Source organism: Bos taurus, chromosome 5, assembly GCF_002263795.3.
Source record: "Bos taurus isolate L1 Dominette 01449 registration number 42190680 breed Hereford chromosome 5, ARS-UCD2.0, whole genome shotgun sequence".
Lineage (NCBI taxonomy): Eukaryota > Metazoa > Chordata > Mammalia > Artiodactyla > Bovidae > Bos > Bos taurus.
In genome coordinates, this window is record NC_037332.1 from 32,448,810 (window position 1) to 32,468,257 (window position 19,448).

The 19,448-nt window shown below is 54.6% G+C and overlaps 1 protein-coding gene and 1 long non-coding RNA gene across 11 annotated transcripts in view; one reads left to right on the forward strand and one right to left on the reverse strand.

Annotated features, from left to right (window-relative positions):
* Nucleotides 1-5,593: 5,593 nt before the first annotated feature.
* LOC101905666 (uncharacterized) lies at nt 5,594-19,283 on the reverse strand. Its single transcript, XR_009494495.1, has 4 exons — nt 19,203-19,283; nt 18,471-18,912; nt 14,810-15,010; nt 5,594-10,073 (listed from the first exon to the last, which is right to left on the reverse strand). It is a non-coding gene; the product is annotated as an uncharacterized lncRNA (long non-coding RNA).
* Nucleotides 13,406-19,448, forward strand: part of HDAC7 (histone deacetylase 7) — a 36,803-nt gene continuing 30,760 nt past the window's right edge. For 3 of the 10 annotated variants that reach the window (XR_806635.4, XM_005206369.3, XM_010805038.3), the window contains exon 1: nt 13,406-13,709. Coding sequence is in view for 6 of the 10 variants with exons in the window: in XM_005206369.3 (XP_005206426.2) it covers nt 13,421-13,709 (289 nt within the window). In the remaining 4 variants the exon portion in view is untranslated. Of the gene's footprint in view, nt 13,724-14,082; nt 14,204-18,648; nt 18,817-19,196; nt 19,320-19,448 lie in introns of those variants that run through there. The other 7 variants (XM_005206374.5, XM_024991580.2, XM_059886256.1 and 4 more) reach the window with 4 other exon arrangements.

Sequence of the window (19,448 nt, forward strand, 5' to 3'; positions counted from 1 at the left end):
GACTGGAGTAGCTGCTGCCAGGACTGCTGGCAGATGGACAGGGTCTGCCTCCCTCCCACAGAGCGAAGACACTGGTGATCCTCACTTGGGAGATGTTGTGAAAAGTAGACACGTGAACACACAGCGTTGAGACTTATGCCTGGTGCGCACGCAGTAAGTGCTTGGTGACTATTAGACTTCATTCTTAGAGTGTTCATCACCTCCCGGGGGATCCACTCCTCTCTTCAGTCGTCCCCCCTCATCGTACACACACCTAAGTCAGGACTGGCGCAGGTGGGACTCACGCCTGGTGGGTCCACTTGTGGAGGACCCCGCCGGTGCCCCAACGGTGCTCACAGGCCTGCCCAAGCCACCGAGGAGGGGGAAGGCTGGCCCCCGGCTCCCTGCTCCAGGCCAGGGCTCGGCTCCTCCCCATTATCTCCTTCTGCAAAGCCTCCTCCACCCGTCAACCCCCAACCGAGATTACAGACCCTCAACCGTCTCCAACTGCCCTGATTCGGGACGAGGCTGGACCCTCGCCCACCCCACACCAGCCTGGCCACCCCAGCTCTGTCCTGCAGTGGAGAGAGGCTGCCTGCTGCTCTGGGAGCTGGGGGAGCCAGGCTGGGGGCTGCCAGGAAGACACTGCCCCCACCCCGGGTTGCCTCCGGAGCGCGAGAGGGAAGCTGGTCTCTGATGAGGAGAGACCTCGACGGGCCTCCCAGGCCTGCTGTCTTTCTTGTTTCGGCCTCTCTGCTTCTCCAGGCCGAGTCTGCAGTTTCTGCCTCTCTCTCTCAGGCTGCTCTTCCCCCCACCCCCAGAGCACACCTGGCTCCTCACATCAGATAACACAACCACAGCGCCCCTCGCCCCCGCCGCCTTCTAGAGCCCCCTCCTCGCCCCCATCCTCTTCCTCCCCTGCCTCCCCCACCTTGCGGCTCCCTGACTCGCTCACATTTCCCCAGGGAGGGTTAGGGAGGGGTCCCCAAAGCCTTAAAGCCTTACTAGGTAATTAATGAGGGTGTGAGACGACCCTTCCTATTCCTACCCCCCAACACACATGCACACACACGCGAGCGTGCACACTGGAAACTCTACACCCCCGTGCCCTGTCAGAGCAGAATAAAGGGGAAGGAGGGACTCAGGGACCAGCCTTGAGGTACCAGGAAAATCCAGCCTGAGGAAGTAGAGGGTGGGGGTCCCAGAAGGGGTTCCACAGCTCCCTGCTTCTGGGCCTGGAGAAGTTTCTTCCCTTTTCCTGTGTGTGTTAGTTCATCTGGAGTCTCAGCAGGGCCTGCCTCAGGCCAGGGTCTGGGCTGGGGGAGAGGATGGAGAGTCCCAGCCCCTGCCTCCCACCCCCCCAACAAAGCCCATTGGGGAGGAGCTTGGGGTGGGGACGTTTGTGGAGGAAGAGGCACTGCGAAGTGGGCTGCTGGGGTTGGGTGAGAGCTGGACAAGAAATTGTGGGAAGGGGCAGGGTGGGTCCCAGGAGAGAGTGGGATGGGGACTGGTGGGTGCCTGGGAGCTGAGGCTGGAGGTTTTAATGCCTCTTAACAACAGATGAATCATAGGCAAATTATGTGGAAATGATGGCATAAATAAAGATATGTTATTTCAAGGCCCCAGTGTGCATTGTCGGAAGAGAGCTGAGGGGGGAGGAGCAGGAGGCGGCCCAGGCCGGATGGTGCTTGTAGGTGGGGGCCCAGGTAGAGTTCCTGTGGGGGGGCGGTGGAGGTGATGGCCCACTCACGTCTCTTGTCACCTTCTTCGTGCTGTGAAACAGCAGGTGGCCGACCACAGCCTGCCAACCCCTCCCCCAGGACAGAGCAGCCTTCACACACCCTAAGCTCCTTGGTGATCCCCCAGCCCTCCCCTAACCTCCCTGGGGCCACTACCCCCACACACTGTTCCCTTCCCCAGTGTCTGTCCTCTTTGGGCCGTCCCTCCAGGGGCTCAGGGGCTTCCCTGGTAGCTCAGAGGGTAAAAAATCTGCCTGCCATGCAGGAGACCCCGGTTTGATTCCTGGGTCAGGAAGATCCCCCTGGAGAAAGAAATGGCAACCCACCCCAGTATTCTTGCCTGGAGAATCCCATAGACAGAAGAGTCCGGCGGGCTACAGTCCAGGGAATTGCAAAGAGTTGGACACAATTGAGCAACTAACACTTCCAGGGGCTCAGACGGTAAAGAATCTGCCTACAATGTGGGAGACCCACGTTCGATCCCTGAGTCAGGAAGATCGCCTGGAAAAAGGAATGGCAACCCACCCCAGTATTCTTGCCTGGAGAATCCCATGGACAGAGGAGCCTGGAGGGCTACAGTCCATGGGGTCACAAAGAGTCAGACATGACTGAACGACTAACACTTTTCCAGCCCCAGCACAAGGTCTTGCCCCCAGCATGGACTCGAGAGCCAATCGAGCTCCAGGAGCCTTCAGTGGACAGCGCCCGAAGTGATGGTCCGGCAGATGGATGGTCCAGTTAACATATCCGCTGGAGGAATGAATTGAGGACCTCCCTCTGGTCCTCAGGGCCCTCCCTGTAGCCCAGTGGAAGCTGGTGGTCAACCCTCAATCCCAATCTCCACAGCGTTTCACGACATTGACAATTCTTAAACAACTAGAAGGACTTCCTTGGAGGTCCAGCGGTTAAGATTTCTTGCTCTTAATGCAGGGGACACAGGTTTGAGCCTGCTTGGGGAACTAAGATCCCACATACCGTGTGGCACAACCAAAAAGAAAAAGACTAGAAAAACGTGTGCCTTCATACCACGCCACACAATCATTCCCTGCCACTCATATTTCCTCTCAATCTTTTCCTCTGTGCTTACACCGGGTTTCTTTAAACACAGCAACCATCACTGGGCTTGGGGAAATCTGCATTCTGTTGCCATGCTATGTCACATTCAAAACATCTTTTTAGTAGCTTCGTAATTTTCTATTAAGTGGAAATATAATTTGCTTCGCAATTTTCCAACTGTAGGTGTTCAGATTGTTTCTCATTTTCCATATGGTAAAGAATGTGGTGATGAACATTACTATGCACGTATTCCACTCGCCCCACCTTGAATTTTGGTTTTAGGGTATTTTGGGTGGGGTTATTGAGCCAAACGGTAAAAACATCTTCTAGCTCTTACTATATATTGCCAAATTAATTTCAAAAAGCAGTTACACCACCACCACCAACATGTATATTTCACCACATTCTCACTAATGCTTGAAAAGGGTGCCTGCCTTCAACTTGTTTTAATTGGCATCACTTAGACAACAAGCAGGTTGCATGTTCCCCCGCATTTGCTTACTGGCTATGTTTCACCTTTCCTTGAAAAATCCTTTCTGTGCTTTGAGTTTTAGTCCACCCGTTTCAGTGTTTATTACCAATTTGTGTGAGCTTCTCTCTGTAAGGATTTTAAAGCATCGTCCACAGCAACTGAGTGGACACCTCTCATTTGTGACCTTCTCTTTTGGACTCTGACATGGCACTTCCTCTTGTTCTTTTAAATCTCTGACCGTTCCCTCTCCACTCTCACCAGTGATCCCAGGTCTTTATTGGTCCTTCCCTGCTCTTCTGCGTTCCAGAGACCAACTGTTCACTCAACTTCCCCTGGCCTGCCCCACCAGCACCTCAGTCCACATGTCCATAGCTTGACTCTGCTTTTCACTCCAAATTTGATTCTCACTCCATATCCCCTAACTCTGCTGCCTGAAGGCCTTCGGGTGATGTTTGGAAGGAGAAAGAGGAGCACAGAGGCTAACACACCTGAAGAGGAAAGGAGATTCTACCAATGAGATTCTGTCTTCAGCTTAGGACCAGGACTGGGAAGAGGAGGAGGCAACTATTGTCTAGGAAGATGGCCCACTGCGACTCAGTCTCCCTGCTTCCCTGTAGACCAGGACTGGACCGAGGTCTAGCGATGGGTGCTTGAAAGCCAAAGTGGGATACCGTCCTTCTACAGCAAATCAACCCTGGACATTGACCTCACTGGCCTTCTCTTTCACTTCTTGAGCCTCTTCCCCAGCAAGGGACTGCTGCTGCTGCTGCTGCTGCTAAGTCACTTCAGTCGTGTCCGACTCTGTGCGACCCCACAGACGGCAGCCCACCAGGCTCCCCGTCCCTGGGATTCTCCAGGCAAGAACACTGGAGTGGGTTGCCATTTCCTTCTCCAGTGCATGAAAGTGAAAAGTGAAAGCGAAGTCGCTCAGTCGTGTCCGACTTTTAGCGACCCCATGGACTGCAGCCTATCAGGCTCCTCCATCCATGGGATTTGCCAGGCAAGAGTACTGGAGTGGGGTGCCATTGCCTTCTCCGAGCAAAGGACTAGAAGGGCTGAAGAAGAGGTTAAGCTGCCATCTCTTCTAAACCTGTGCAGTTCGATACAGTAGCCACTAGGCACCAGTGCTACTGAGCACCTAAAACATGGCTACAATGTACTGCAACTAAAATACACACTGGATTTCAAGGATTTAGTATGAAAAAAAGCATGTATTATGGTCTCTTTAACAATTTTGTGCTTTGATTGCATGCTGGGATGATGTTTTTACATATATTAGGTTAAATAAATATACTATTAAAATGGACGTCACCAATGTATTTTTACTTTTTTTAAGACCAAGTTACAAATACGGTTCCCATTCTGTTACTACTGGGCGGTGCTGGTCTAGCCCCTCCCAGCAGGCAGAACACCAGGCCCTAGGCTGAGTGGCTCCATTGAGGGATCACGACAGATGCAGATAGAGACCCACTGGAGATGCAGGCCAGCTGAAGTCCAACCAGATGTCACTAACCAGGCAGTGGCGCATCTCCCCCAGGCAAGGCAGAGCAAAGCAACATTTCCTGGACAACGACTTTCCTCCTGGACTTCACGAAGCCTCTGAGCTGGCGCGCGATTCTACAGAGCTTGTTCCTGTGGACAAGTTACTCTAACAGAATGGTCCCCCAGAGTTTTGGATCTCTCCCCCCCTCAAGAGTTCTTGAGGAAGTTCTCCATCATTCCACTGGGGCCAGACCCTTCTGCAGGAGCCAGAAGCATCCTCCCACCCACTCGGGCTTTGGCTCAGCCCACGTGTGGGCTGGGAGGGGATGAGAGAGGAAGGTGGGCCTCTAGATACACCAGCTGGGCCGCAGACATGGTTTATGTTCCATTTCTAATGCCTATCCTTCCTCTTGTCCCAGTGATAGAAGAACAGAAAGGGAACAGGAGGTGGCTGGGGTTGTCGGGGTGGGAGCCAGGCACAACTCACTGGGCTGCCCTGCTCTGGCTCATCCTCCCATTGCCCGGGCCCCAGCCTTGCCATAGGAGGGCACCAGCAGCTCCCGCCCGACCAGCCGAGAGGACTCCACCTCTCCTAGGTCCTGGCTGGGATCCGCAGGCCCCAGGCGAGTGGGGGATGGGGAGCCACTCCTGCTTTCCCAGCAGCTGCTGCTGCCTCTTCCTGTTTTGCTAAAACTCTGGCTCTGGACCCAAGGAGGTGGGGGAAGTCATTCGCCAGCCGCTCCCGCACCTCCCACCCCCCCACAAAGGTCAACCTCGTCCCCCTGGCCCTCTCAGCTGGTTATTTATAGCCCCCAGGCCCCGAATGAGGAGCTGGATCTCGCCTCCCGCAAATGTCAGCAGCTGTGGCCATTGCCCCAGGGATGCAGCCAGATGCTCAGCCCACCGCAGATGTGCAGTGCCAGGACAAGGGGGAGGGCAGGCGAGGGCCTCTCTTCAGGTGGTGCGGGCATTCCCTGCAGCCTGGTTTGGGGTCCGTCCCCTCCTCAGCTCCGAGTCAACAACACCTGAGAAGGGGTGGGGGGTGTGGGGGGGAAGGTCCCCCAACATGTTCTCCACTTCCACATTCCAGATCGGAGAATGGACAGCTAAGGAAAGACCCATTTGGATGTCTTTGCATAAATTAGGTCAGTGCTCATTTTGAGACTGACTGTGTAGGGGAAAAGTTCAACAGAGAGGGACGGAAGGGACAGGACGCTGTCTCCTATTACTAACGTCAGCTCGGGCTTCATCCCTAACACTCAGTGGACGGCAGGCTCCGCACTGAGCACTTCACGTCCTGGTCCCGTCAGTCTTCACAGCAACCCTAATATGGCAGGCACTTCATGCCCCAGTTTGCAGGTGAGAAAACCAAGATATTCCACCCAAGCAGCCTGACTCCAGAGTCTCAGTTTTAACAACAGGACAACACGGGCTCCCTCAGCCGGTCCCCATGGGTTTTATTTAAATGGTTCATTGAAAGCTGCACGCAGAGAAGCCTGGAGCCCAGCCTCAGGGTCTGCCCAGGGGGAGAGTGGCTGTCTCGATGCCTCCTGTGCCCTCCTGCCCCTGCCACTCAGGCCAAGCTAGAATGAGAGCCGTGAGAGGAGGACGGGGACCTCTAGAATCACCATTCCAGGCACAGAGCGGGCAGGACAGAGCAGAGCCACTGCCCTCACCCACAAGGACCTGATGATCCACCAGTGCCCTCCAGTGTGGAGCTCCGGTGACTCGGGAACCCAGCATCTTTTGCAGCACTGGTGCTGTAGTCCCTCATCTGACAGTTTTCTCCATTTCAGGTTCTTTTCTTTGGCCGTATCCTGCTCCTGGAGATGATGAATTCACCAAGGATAAGGACTGTGGCTCCCTTTGCCTCTGGGCCCAAGAACCTGAGCCAGAGGAGATGCTCAAAAAATAAGAAATCATACTTATTGAAAAAGAATAGTAGTGGTGGTCACATGTGGGCAGATACTTCAAGGTCGTAGCAAGGACACTCCCACTCACCCCAGTGTGTAGTTACCCTCAGCCCCTTTCACCCGTACCTTATGTTGAAGCTCTTCTACTGCACACAGGAGCCTAGTTCAAACCCACCCTAAAGACATTCCTGGGGAAGAGAGGTGAGTGTTCTTAGGCCAAGACCTCCTCAAGGTCTTTGCTGGAGATTCCAGGGTCAGAGGTAAGTGCCTCTCAAGAGGGACCATTAGGATAGGTAACAAGGTGGAATCCTGCCCTCCAGTCGATAGAGTCACGGGGGCTAGAGAGGGCCCTGCTGGGCCATGTAGCAAAGCCGAACTCCCAAGCCCACCAGTGGGTGGACTGCAGCATCCCTGCAGGGGCCACTGGAGCGAGTAATTGTGAGCTGGCCGCAGAGAGGTATTTTGCAACTCAGACGAATTTCTTCTCGCCCATGATTAGGGTATGGCCCAGTGGCTGCCTCCCTGACCATAATCTCTGCTGGCACAGGCATCTCCGGGGCTGGGCGGTGCAGGCTGGGGAAGGAGCGCTGACCTAGAAGCTGGGACGCCTGACTTCTCTGCCTGCTCCCCACCACTGATTAACCGTGACACCTCCAGCAAGGAGACTGAGTCCTCGGCCTCCTCAACTAGAAAGGAGTGATTTGAATAGATCAGAGCATCCCAAACCTAACCACACCTTAGAATTACCTGGGGAGCTGCAGATTACTAGGTACCCCACACCCCCAGCACCCCAAAAGGTAGAGACTGTGAGAGGGCTCAGGAATCTGCTATTCACAGGTTCTTCTGCGTGATTTTGATATAATGTCCGGTTTGGGAGATCCTACAGATTGGATAGTTTTACACACTGCTTGCAGCTCTTAGGAGCAAAGATTCTAGTAAATGGAACAGCCATAACAAGAGGTTTTGGTGCTGTGGGGTTTTATCAGAGGGCATGTGATGGGTAGTTTATTTCATCATCATCATCATCATCATCAATTACTATTTTTTTCAGTCTTGTTGAGATATAATTGACACTATAGCACTGTATAAGGTATACTGCATAATGATTTGATTCGTATACATCATGTGTATTATAATAAGCTTAGTGAACACGCATCAACTCATATAGACACAAAACCAAAGACAGAAAAAAAGATGTTTTCCTGTGATGAGAACTCAGGATTTACTCTCTTAACAATTTCCTAGATATAAAGCAGTACTAATTATATTTATCATGTTGTACATTATCATTATATCCCTGGTGCTTATTTATCTTATTACTGGAAGTTTGTACCTTTTGACTCAGTTGTGCCGACTCTTTGTGACCCCTAGGACTGTAACCCGCCAGTCTCCTCTGTCCATGGGATTTCTCTAGCAAGAATACTGGAGTGGGTTGCTGTTTGACTATCTTTCTCCAATTCTCCCTGCCTCTAAGCCTCTGGTGACCACAAATCTCATCTCTTTCTTGAGGAACTTGTTTGTGTGTTTGTTTTGAAGCATAATTGACCTCCGACATTCTGTTGGTTTCTGTTACAAAACACAGTGACTGGTATTTCAGTATTTTGATCATCATCATTACTCTTTCTATTATTTCACGGCTGGCATTATTGTTAGGGAGGGACATGGCAGTGCCCTCTTCTGTTTGTGTCACTAACAGGGCTCTGGCTTGGGGGAGGTGGCGGGGCTCGCTTACCTCCCAGCTGGAGCAGAATTGGGAGAGAAAGGAAGGGAGGAATGGGCCGTCCCTGTAGGTGGGGCCTCTTAGTCAGGGGACCTTTCTTTCTCTCCCTCCTGGGTGGAGTTTGGCTGGATGGGCTTTGGCACCAGCCTCAGGAGCTGGGAGAGTGTCTTCCCATCCATATTCCTGCCCCACTTTCAGTCTCAGCAGCCTCACCCCTGGGGACTGACCCTTCTCCTCCTCCGGTCCCACTTCCTCCCCAGGCTCCCTCAGTCCTCACCAACCTCATTCCTGAGCCTCACTAATCTGTTTGCCACCCTCTGCTTCCTTGCCTCGCCCTTGCACATGCCATTCTCTCTACCTGGAATGTCACCCCCTTCCCCCACACCGATTCGCATTTCTGGGCTCCTTCAAAATCCAGTTTAAAGCTCACTGACTTCATTTAGGCTATGATCTGCTCAGGTCTTTCCTCTTTGCCATGAACATTTGAAATAACAGAATCAGAAAACTGCCTCAGACTCAGAAAAGTAGAGATGACTTAGACCCGCTCTCACATTTAATAGATGAGAAACCAGCCTGAGGCCCAGAGAGGTCTTGATTTAGCCAAGATCACACAGTGGTGAGATTTTTAAAATAGTTGGCTGCACAAGAGGCTTTCAAGTATTTTATGTGTTTATTTCCTCAACACAGTGTGAGCAAAATGAGGGCAGAAACTGTGCTTTTGCTTTTATTTTTGTTCTTTATCTGCACTATGGGGTGTGTGTGTGTGTGTCTGTGTGGAGGGGGCAACTATAATATTTCTAAATCTCACAGTGGTACAGCCTTCTGCATATATTATTCGTACAATCTCAGACTAGTCCTGTGAGGTAGATAACCAAGGCCTTACTATTTTACAAAGCAGGAAACTGAGACTTAGGAAGGTGTGACCCAGGAAGTTAATGGCAGAACTGGGCCTAGAACTCAAGTTCCGTGGCTCCCAGCGTAGCCCGGGGTCCTGACAGCCACGATGCTCTCCTGGGCTTCCGGCTGGGACCTGGAGTGGCCAAGGGGGTGGCCTCTGCCATCCTCCCCAGTCATTGTGCCTTCCTCACCTTGGGGTGAGGGGGCCTCATCTTTGGCTTCCTGTCCCACTGCTTTCTCCCTGTGTCCCCCTAGGGCATGGTTGGCACATACACACATACACATACATACCCAGAACTGCAGGTGTCTAGGGCAACAGACCACAGGGGAAACCACATCACCTTTGTTGACAATGGAGGGAGGTAGGGGGATGAGGGAGGTAGGAGGACCAGGAAGGAACTTGCTGAGTTTGCTCCACCTGCCTCTGTCCCCACAGTCATTTCACCTCCCAGCTTGGGCTATCTGAACTGGTGGCCATGACCCAGCCTCTTCTAAATTTAACTCTGATCCAGGAGGATGTATGGCTTCTTCTCTCAGATCCTAAAATCCTGAGTGGGAGTCTGCCTAGCTGCACCCCAAAGTCGTACCCCTCCATCCTAGCCAGAATACTTACATAGCTCCTCTGATCCCTCCAGAGCAACGCAACAGACAAAGGTGGGGACCGGGGATGAGACAACATGACTGGGGTTGGTGAGGAAGGAAACTTGGCATCTAGAATGGCATTCCTTGATCAGCGGGGATCTCTAGTAACCAGGCTGCACCGGAGAAGGAGACCTGGCCACAACTTCTGCATTGTTTTGATCTGTTAGAAGAAACTGCACAGGCTCTGAATCAGGCACATTTGCAATTGAATCACTTACTGGTTCTATGCCTGCGTGCGTGCCCAGTCGCTAAGTTGTGTCTGACTCTTTGTCACCCCATGGCCTATTCAGTCCATGAATTATCTAGGTCAGAATACTGGAGTGGGTAGCCTTTCCTTTCTCCAGGGGATCTTCCCAACCCAGGGATCGAACCCAGGTCTTCCGCATTGTAGGCAGATTCTTTACCACTGAGCCATGTGGGAAGCTCTGGCCTTGGACAAAACACTTTGTCTTACTGAGCTTTAGTTCGTTAACTAAAACAGTGGGGATAATACTGAGGTATAAGTGAAAGGGCCTTGAACAGCATGTGATACAAAGGAGCCTCTGGATAAATCCTAATTACCCTCCCTCTCCTTCCTTCCACTTGTTATATCTGGCTCCATGAAACACTTTATTTGAAGATGGGGATCTATCTCCCCTATTTATATTTCTAGTCCAAACCCTAGGCATTGGCATCTGATTCCAGGTTGAGAAACTGGAATCCAAGGCCCAACCCACCCAAGGAAGTGGCTGTCCCTCTGAGATCTACCCAAGCCAGGGATGAACACTTTCTGATTGGCCTTGTGGAGAGTGTGGGGGAAGTGTGGGTTAGGGGAGGGATTGTGGCTTCAGCTACCACATCTAGAAAGCTGGGTCAAGAGTGGTCTCAGAGGCCTGAGGTTTAGACCAGATGACTCTGGATGGAGCTTTAAACCCTGGCACAAGGTGGGCACCCAATAACATTTGTTGAATAGATGAATACCCTCCTCAATTTCCAGTTGTGTAACTTTGGTCAGGTTTCTCAGCCTTTATGAGCTGTCATCCGTACGTAATCACAAGCATAACAAGGATTACTGTTATGAATAAAATGATCTAATATTTGCCAGGGGGATGGCATAGGGCTGCTACACGGTAAACAGTAAAAGGTAGCTAAGCGAGGGAAGGAAAGAAGGGAAAGAGAATGTCAGGTAGCCCCAGAGCCCCAAAGAAAGCAGAAGGCAGTGCCCTCAGCCTATGTATGGCCAGAGCCTCAAGGAAGATACCAAGGAGCCAAGGCAGGTTCTATGAGACTCATCTCTTCTGCAGAGCACTTAACTGAGCGGTCTGTGCAAAAACAAAACAAAACAAAGCTCTCCACATGGTAACCAGGGTAGAGAAGAAAAAGGTAGCCTGCACTTTTCTGCCTCAGGTCTCTTTTCTGGAGACTCCCTAACACACCTCAGCAAGGGAGGTGTGACTTAGAAACTGGATTAAGATTGGACCATGAGATGCAGGTGGGGTGGTGGTAAGTAAAGGGGCAAGATAAGAAGGGGAACAGTCCAGCTTCTGGATGTAGGACTCACCTGCTGTCTTTCTCTCTGCCTTGACTTCAGGTAGGGAATTCTGGTGTGTGTAGAAAGCCATGTGTGGAGAACCGAGGGGACAGGTAGGGGTTGAGAGGAGATAAACTTTGTGCACAAATCTCTTAGAACTCAGTGATTAGATCAAAAAGAACAAGAAAACTCACAAACAAATACATGAATGATGCACATGGTAGAAATGAGCAAACAAATGCCTGATTTCAGTCCAGAAATAGCTACAGGAGTCCTGGGGGTGGTATCAGGAGGGAGCATTGTGAGGCTAAAGGAGACAGACACCAGGGGAGAGGCTGAGCGTCTGAAGCAACCAAGCGATTTTTCTGGAGGCTGTGGATATGGAGGCCATGGGCACAGAGAGGGATTTGGTTTGGAAGCAAAGACTGGGAAAAACACACCTGAGGCGGAAGAACATGTGTCTTTAAGAGTCATGAGAAAAAAGGTATAATTGATGTTGTTCCACTGGGGGATGGTCCTTGAAGTCCATGAATCTGTTTCAATTCCAAAAATGACCCAGAGGGAGTCTGAATTCTGTGGAAGGCGCTCAGCAAGACACTACAAGGAATGCACCCCTGACTAAGGCAGTAGCTGGGCTCAGGGGACGTCCACTCTGGAACATTCTTGCGAAGCAGGAGAGAGCTGAGACAAGTATACAAGTGGGTGAAGGTCAAAGTACAGAGGAAGACTGACAAGATGCTGGAGTGGAGTCCTTCAAGGAGAAGAAAGAATCCCTCTGGCTATGGGAATCAGGGAAAGCCTCCTGGAGAAGTGGGATAGACCTTGAGGATTAGACAGATTTTAGCAGGGGCGGAGGGGAAGAACATTCATTTTTGGAGGGAATGGCATGAGCCAAAGTAGGGGAATGGGACAGCACAAGGACATGAGGGGGACAGCCAGTTGCCCGGTTTGGCTTAAATAATAATAGTAATAACAGCAACTAACATCTAAGTACTTAGTACTAACATCTAAGTACTGAGCACTAAGTACCTCCAGGCCCTGAGCAGAACAGCGGAAGGGGAGGGAAGAGAGAGAGGTGTGTGTGGCGCCATGCTGTAGGAGGCCTTCATGCTGGGAAAGGGGTCTGTGAGGATAAGTGAACAAGTGCAAAGCGGTTAGATCTGTCTGCTTTGTGAGCGCTGGGACCACAAAACGGCCTGAGGTAGGAAGCAGGAGCAACAGGTGGTGGGACCTGAGCCAGGTTTGCAGGAACAGGGTAGCTATGGTCAGATGTTGGACCTCAGCATGGCCAAGCTCTCCTAGGCCACTGGGACTCTTGCTTCTAATCTGACATGTCTCTGGCTCAGCCTCAATTTCTTCTTTTTCTGTAGCATCGTGGGACTCCAGGCTTCCCAGGATTGAGGGAAGCAGGATGGAGTCAAAGGGAAGCTGCCCTCTGCCTTCCAGGGGTGAGCCCCCCACCATCAGGGAGAGACCAGCGCTTCCTGTAGACTTCTCCACTTCGACGGAGCCGGTGTGTCTCTGACCCAGCAGACTGCCAGAGGCACAGGGCTGACAGACCAGGCCGGGAAGCACAATGGGGAGGTCCTCAGCCCCTGACCCCTGACCCTGACCTTCTAGTCTTGCTAACAGGGAGCCCGGCAGGGAGGGCTGCTGTGCAAAGCCAGCCCGGAGCTGAGTTTATTAGCTGAGGGAGGGCTGGAGGCGGCTACATTCCGACTCACAGACTGGAACATTTCTATGATCCGCTGTAATGCACTGGGAGACACTGGGCACATTGCTGAAGTTTGACTCATAGGGACCGGGAGGGGTAAAGTAGAGGGGGGGAGGGTGGTGGGGGGAGAGGAATGGGAGGAAGAGAGGAAGAGGAGAGGAGGGAAGGAAATCCCTTGAGAAATTTCTTTAAAAAAAGAAAACTTTCAAAATCGGCACCACCCCACCCCCTTTTTCTTTTAATAGGAACAGGCTGGACCCTTCTATTCCCCTCAGCAGGCATGGGGGGGGGGGGGCATGGCAGAGGGGGAGGGCTGGGCAATGATTCAAATCAGATCCTGGAACTTTCCTCAGGCACGTTGTGCTTGGGGCGGGGTCGGGGGTGTCCGTCTGGGATTCCTCGCCGGGACCGGTGACTCCACGCGCGTCCCGCGGCCTCCCGCCCCTCCCCGTGTAACTGCTGGCTGGTGGGCCGTGCGTGCTTGTGCCTTTGAGCGCGGGGGTCCCTCCCTGCGGCGTGTCTGTGTAGACGACTCTGCCCCGGGCCAACATGGATGTTTGCTTGCGGCCCCGGTCGCCCGCGAGGGTGCGTGCGCTCAGGTATCTGGGTTTCCGGGAATTGTGCGCGGGTCGCTGCGCCGCGCGGCGGCCGGGACTTGGGCTGCAGCGCGGCGGCAGCGCGCGGGTCGGGGCCGCGTCCCCCGCGTTCCGGGTTCGGCGCTGCCTCCCCGCGATCTGGCCGCGCGGGGTGTCCGCCCGCCCGTCCGCCAGCCCGGGCGCCGCGCCGTGTCTGCCGGGTGGTGCGTCCCCGGGCCGCGAGCGCCTGCCCCCTCCCTCCCCTCCCCCTTGGCCCGCTCTCAGACTCAGATAAAGCATTTCCTTCCATTGTCATCCTACCCTGCCGGCCGGGCTGCCAGGGCCCTCCCCCTCCCGGCCCCCTCCCTTCCTCTCGCCGTCTCACAGTCGCTCCGCAGCCTCCGGCGACCCGGGGGGATGTGAGGCCGGCGCCCCAGCCCCCCGCCCCGCCATGAGCCCCCCGCTCTGAGGGCCCCGGCCCCTGGATGCACAGCCCCGGCGCTGGTGAGTACTGGGCTGCCGCCCCCCGTCCGCCCCGCCCTGCGCGCGGCACCCAGCGCCGCCCGCCCGGGCTTGGGCTTGGGCTCCGGCTCCCGCGCGGGGCTCCGGGCGGCCCCGCGGGCCCAGCCCGGCGTGCGCCCCCGCGATCGTGCCCGCGTCGCCCGGCTCCGCGGGGCTCTGGCAGGCTCCCGGCCCGGGCTGGTTCCGGGGCCGGAGGGTTAAGGGCCTCCTGCGGGGCGCCCACATCCGCCCGCCCCGGGGCAGCGACAGGCCCGAGGGAGGGAGTTGGAGGCCCCGGGCCGCCGGTGCGCGGGCCCGGCGTCCCATCACCCCCATTCACGGGGAGGACTGAACGGGGGACCCTGGAGGGAGGGACGGCCGCCGCGGCCCCGGGAGGGGGCGGTGCTCCCGGGCGGAAGGTTTGGAAGCGCTGGGCAAAGGGCAGGACCCGTTGAGTTGGGGCCACAATCTGAGCCCCGAATATCAGCGCCCCCAGCCCGCGGACCCCGGTTGGACTTTTCCGACCCCTCCGCTGGGGAAAGTGATCCCTATGAGGAAGGGTCTCTGACAGCAACGCCCCCCGCCCGCCGCCCCCCCAACCCTGCTCACCCATCTGGGTGAAGAGACACCTGTGCTCAAGTGAGCTGTGGAGGTGCTGGCGGGGCGCGGGAAGATGGGGACCGCAGGCTGTGTCCTGAGCGGTGGGGGACAGGATGTGTGCCCCCCAAACCTGGGGTCTGTTGGTCCTGGGGAGTGAGAGCAGGCGGCAAATCCGGCAGCTGGGCTGAGCTCTGATTCTGGGCCTGTGAACTAAGAGAGACCCGTGGGACTTGCAGGCCAACCAGCACCCCCACCCCCATTTCCTTCTCTCCTGCTGCCCAAGCTACCCTTTCAGATCTGACCTGGCCAGCCACTGGGGCTCCTCCCACCCAGTCCAGGCCATTCCTTGTCCCTGCTGGCCGTCTTGCATACCCCAGAGGCCTCCCCCTGCGTCTGGACGGGGCCTGTCCTGCTGCTGCCCATCCCTCCCCACACCCTCACTCAGCATCTGCTTGAGGCCCAGCTCTGCCTGCCAGTTTCAGTGGCCCTGCTGGGGACTCAGCATCTGGATTTATCATCCTATTCCCTGGACATGCATTTGGGTCGATGAGGACTTTCCTCAAGACCCCTGCCCGAGCCACTGTGACTCAGTTTCCGTGCTCCCTAACAGTGGCCCATTTCTCCCCTGTAGGACCCCATAGGTCAGGTCCTCCGAGTGGCTTGGGCAGCCACACACTCCTTTCCTCATACCAACTCTTTTGGAAGCTCCTTCTCCAGCCTCTGCAAGACCATTTGCAGAGCTCATTGCTCAGCATCTCAGCCTCCCTGCTTTCTTCTCTCTGTCCCCTCTACCCACTGAACTAAGAAGTAATGTTCCTCTTCCGTGGAGTCACTGCTGGGGAAACAAAGGCACAAAGCAGTCTCGCTGTGCTGCTCCCAGTGAACCTGAACTGGAACGAGGTCTGGGATGCGCTGGGACTCTTCCTCGGCCTTTAGTCCCATGATGTTCCTGGGCCCCACCAAGGCCAGGCTCAGAGCTGCTTCTTGGTATTACGCCTGGAATGGCTCCGGGGCAGTGTTCTCCTGAGGTCTCTGTGTTCCTTAGCCTGAGCCCAGGGGTGGGTGTCTCTGGCCACCAAGTCTTAAGCTGTTATCCTGTGGCTGGGAAGGTTGCATTCAGGTCTTGCACTGACCATTCCAAGAGTCTAAACTGGTCACTCTACTTTGACACTGAAGCTCAGTTTCCCCATCAATAAAATGACCACAGAGAAGGAGAGGCTGACAATAGGAGATGGACTGGTGGTGTCCAGGATGGGGGCTGATATGGCCCCCATTTCCTTCAGTAATGGTGGACCCCAGCTTTCATTCTTTTCTGGGAATGAGAGTTGGAACTTTCTTTTCCACCATCCTCTCCTCAATCTGGATAGAAAGCCCTTGGAAATTAGAATCTCATGTGTGATGGGTGTGAGGAATGGGTACCCTCCTGGGGCTGCAGGCGTCTGTGCCCAAGGCAGAACCCCCACCACCTCTTTGCCTTCCTTCTCCTGGCCTTTCATTTTAAGAGCTGGTAATTTTGAAGTTGTCAGGGGTCCGAGAGAAGATAAGCTAAGGTAAGGCCCGGGGTCACCCAGCCAGGGAATGGCAGGCCAGGTGGGGCCAGGACCAGACCTGCTAACTCTGCCAGCGCCCATACTCCTGGCCTTCTCCTCCCCGGCCTGGCTCAGGTCCCGCGCATGCCCTCGTCATGCCTTGGCCTGACCTGTCCTTAGGCAGACCTGACACCGGGGCCTGTGGTGGGGTGAGGGGTACTGCTGGAAGCAGGGCCAGGGTGAGGCCTGGGAGCTGGCATCTGTCTTTCCAAGGCTCTGGGACTGTCGTTTCTGTGTTGGATTTGTTCACTAGATGGGGCACTTCCTCTGGGGCAGGAAGCTTTGATTTCCTGTGGTGGGGGCGCTGGTAGGATTAGGAGTGGGGGACTCAGCTCTGGGCCATCCCTGATGTTGTTTGGAACCAAAAGGAGCAGAGCTTTCTGCATAAGGCAGGGGAGGCAGGAAGGAGAGCTTCGGTGAGGAGGCCCCGGGTAAGGCCAGAGAAGGAGGCCAAGAGGGCAATGAGATGGGGAGGCGGGGCGGCGGTGGGCAACACAGCAGGAAGCCTGGTCAGCAGGTGACCCTGCCGGGTATTGTGTTTCCCTGTGATATTTCCCCCTGTTTCTGTGGCAACCTTCCCAGGGGGACCCAGGCCTTGGAACTGCAGGAAAGTGCCCCCAGACAGCCCTTTCCTTAGTGGTCTGAGTATTAGGAGGAGTCCTTAAATCTGGCCACCTCCCTTACCATTTTGGCTCCTAGGGACCAGAGCTTGGGAATCTAGGCAAGTAAGTGAGCATTGGGGGTGGGGGCTGGGTGGCTGGGCTGGGTGGAGCCCCTTTTGCACCTCCTGGTGGGGGAAGCAGAAGAGACGTTTTTGCTGGACTTTTGGGGTAGGGGACTCTGTGCCTCTCATCCCATCTCTCCACATCCCATCTCTCCACTGTCCTCCAGCTCTCCCCCTGTGAAAGGGAACTGGACATCATGCTGCCTGGGGCAAAGGGTGAGGGGGGAGTGGCAGAGGCAGGAGAGATGTTGTCATCAGCAGAGCATAGCTCCTTTGGTCCTGCACCACTTCCCAGAGGCCGAATAAATTCAGGATAGTGTCTGTTTCGTGTGGATCAACACGTGATGGGTGTGTATGCACACTGAGTGAGTGGTGGGGGTCTGCACGTGTGCCCCTAGGCTTGTATGTAGAGGTGGTGATTCCATGGCAATTTGCAGTCCATGCGGTGGCTCTTTGTTGGGTGTCTGGGGAACATGCACACATGTAGTATGGATGTGTGTGGTCTCTAGAGTTGTGCATCTTTGCATTCTTGGCTCTGCATGGGGTGGATGGATGTGTTTGGAGGGGATGTATGCCTGTGCAGGAATGGCTTTTTTTTTTTTTTTTTGAAGTCCAGGTATTTGCTGGAAAGCATGCTCATCTCTCTTCAAATGCTGGTTCCCAGGCCACTTGCTTTAGAGTTCAGGACATTTGGAACTGCAGGAAAGTGCCCCCAGACAACCCTTTCCTTAGTGGTCTGAGTATTAGGAGGAGTCCTTAAATCTGACACCTCCCTTCCCATTTTGGCTTCCAAGACATTTCCAATTCCAGGTACATTTCAATACCTGGGGATGTATTCAAAATAAAGATCCTCAGGCCCCCTTCCAGACTCAGAATCTGCAGGGGTGGGGCCTGGGAGTCTGGATTTTGACACGTGCTTCAGGTGATCTGGTGGCAAGCCGTGTTTGAGGACTGCTGATCTGGGCCAACCTTTTCAGTTTTTCCTTTGAGGAAACTGAGACCCGCAGAAGGTATGTGGTTTGTCCAAGGACACAAGGATAGTAAGACAAGAACCAGGGCACAATCCAAGCCTTTCAACACCAGTCCAGGACTCAGCCATGCGTCCTCTGGGTGTGCAACTGTGTACATGTCCACACTCAGCATGACATCGTGGATCCAGACGGAACTGGAGTGGATGCTCACTGGCCTTGACCTTTTCCCTGGGGTCCCGGGCTTCCTGACCTTGCTTTTCCTTTTACATCCTGCTTCCTTCTCCCTGGGGAAATCCTGGACCTGTGGCTCATCAATCCTAAAAGTGACGTTGGCAACCAGAAGGCCCCCTTTGCTGTGCTAAGCATTCAGCTATTTATTTACTCACTGGGTGCTTACTGAGCCTTGCTGTATGCCAGGTCCCGGGCACAGATACACAGTGATCTCATAGGCAGGACGTCTGACCTCAGGGAACTTCCACTCTAGTGGCAGAGACGGTAAGACAAGTAAGCAAGTCAAGAAATGAGTAGATACATTTAGTTACCCATTGTGATGAACCCTAAGAAGGAAATGAACCTGGCGCAGCAAGAGAGAATAACAAGGGGGACTTCCTTAGACAGGGAGGCCAGGGGAGGTCTGCCCGAGAAGTGAAATGGATGCCTGCGCTCACCTCCCCAGGCTGGAAGTGAGCCCTCGGAGCTTCTGAGCCATGCTTGGCAACCACCTGGATCCAGGTGAGGGACCTAGGCTGAGGATTAGAGCCCGAGGGCCAGCCTTTGGTCTGGTGCGGAAGACATCAGGGTCTCGGCTCCTCAGGCAATCCACAGAGGCTGATGAAAGGGGAGAAGAGGAGGGGGAGCTGGACAGGGCTGACCTCAGGCTGCTTCAGCGCTCGGGGGAGCAGCCTCTTTCCCTCCCAGGGGCTGAGTCCAGGGCCCCGTGGATGTGTTGGGTGCCGGGGAGGTGGCAGCAAAGTGCCACCCCTTTCCTGACCCTCCTGCTTCACCTTCCTCCCTCCTCATTCCCTTCCTCCCCCTCTCGCCACCCTGTAACTCCTGTGCCAAGTCCCTCCCTTCTTGGTCTAGCCTGGCTGCCTCTGTGGCCACTGGGATCTATTTACCTGGTTCAGGAGTCACCGAGGAGACAGGGGGATCCTACGTAGAGAGGACTTGGGCCCTGGAAGAGAGGACACACCAGAAAAAAGGACGGGCCGGGGCCTGTGTGAGGACGGAGCAAAGTGAGGGCTGAGGCTGGCCGAGTAGGGCCTGGGGCAGGAGAGAGAGAGGAGGAGACCTTGGGCTGGGCGCCGCAGAGCCTCTCCTGGGCCCTTGGAATCTGCTCCTCAAACCGGGAGAGATTCTGTGCA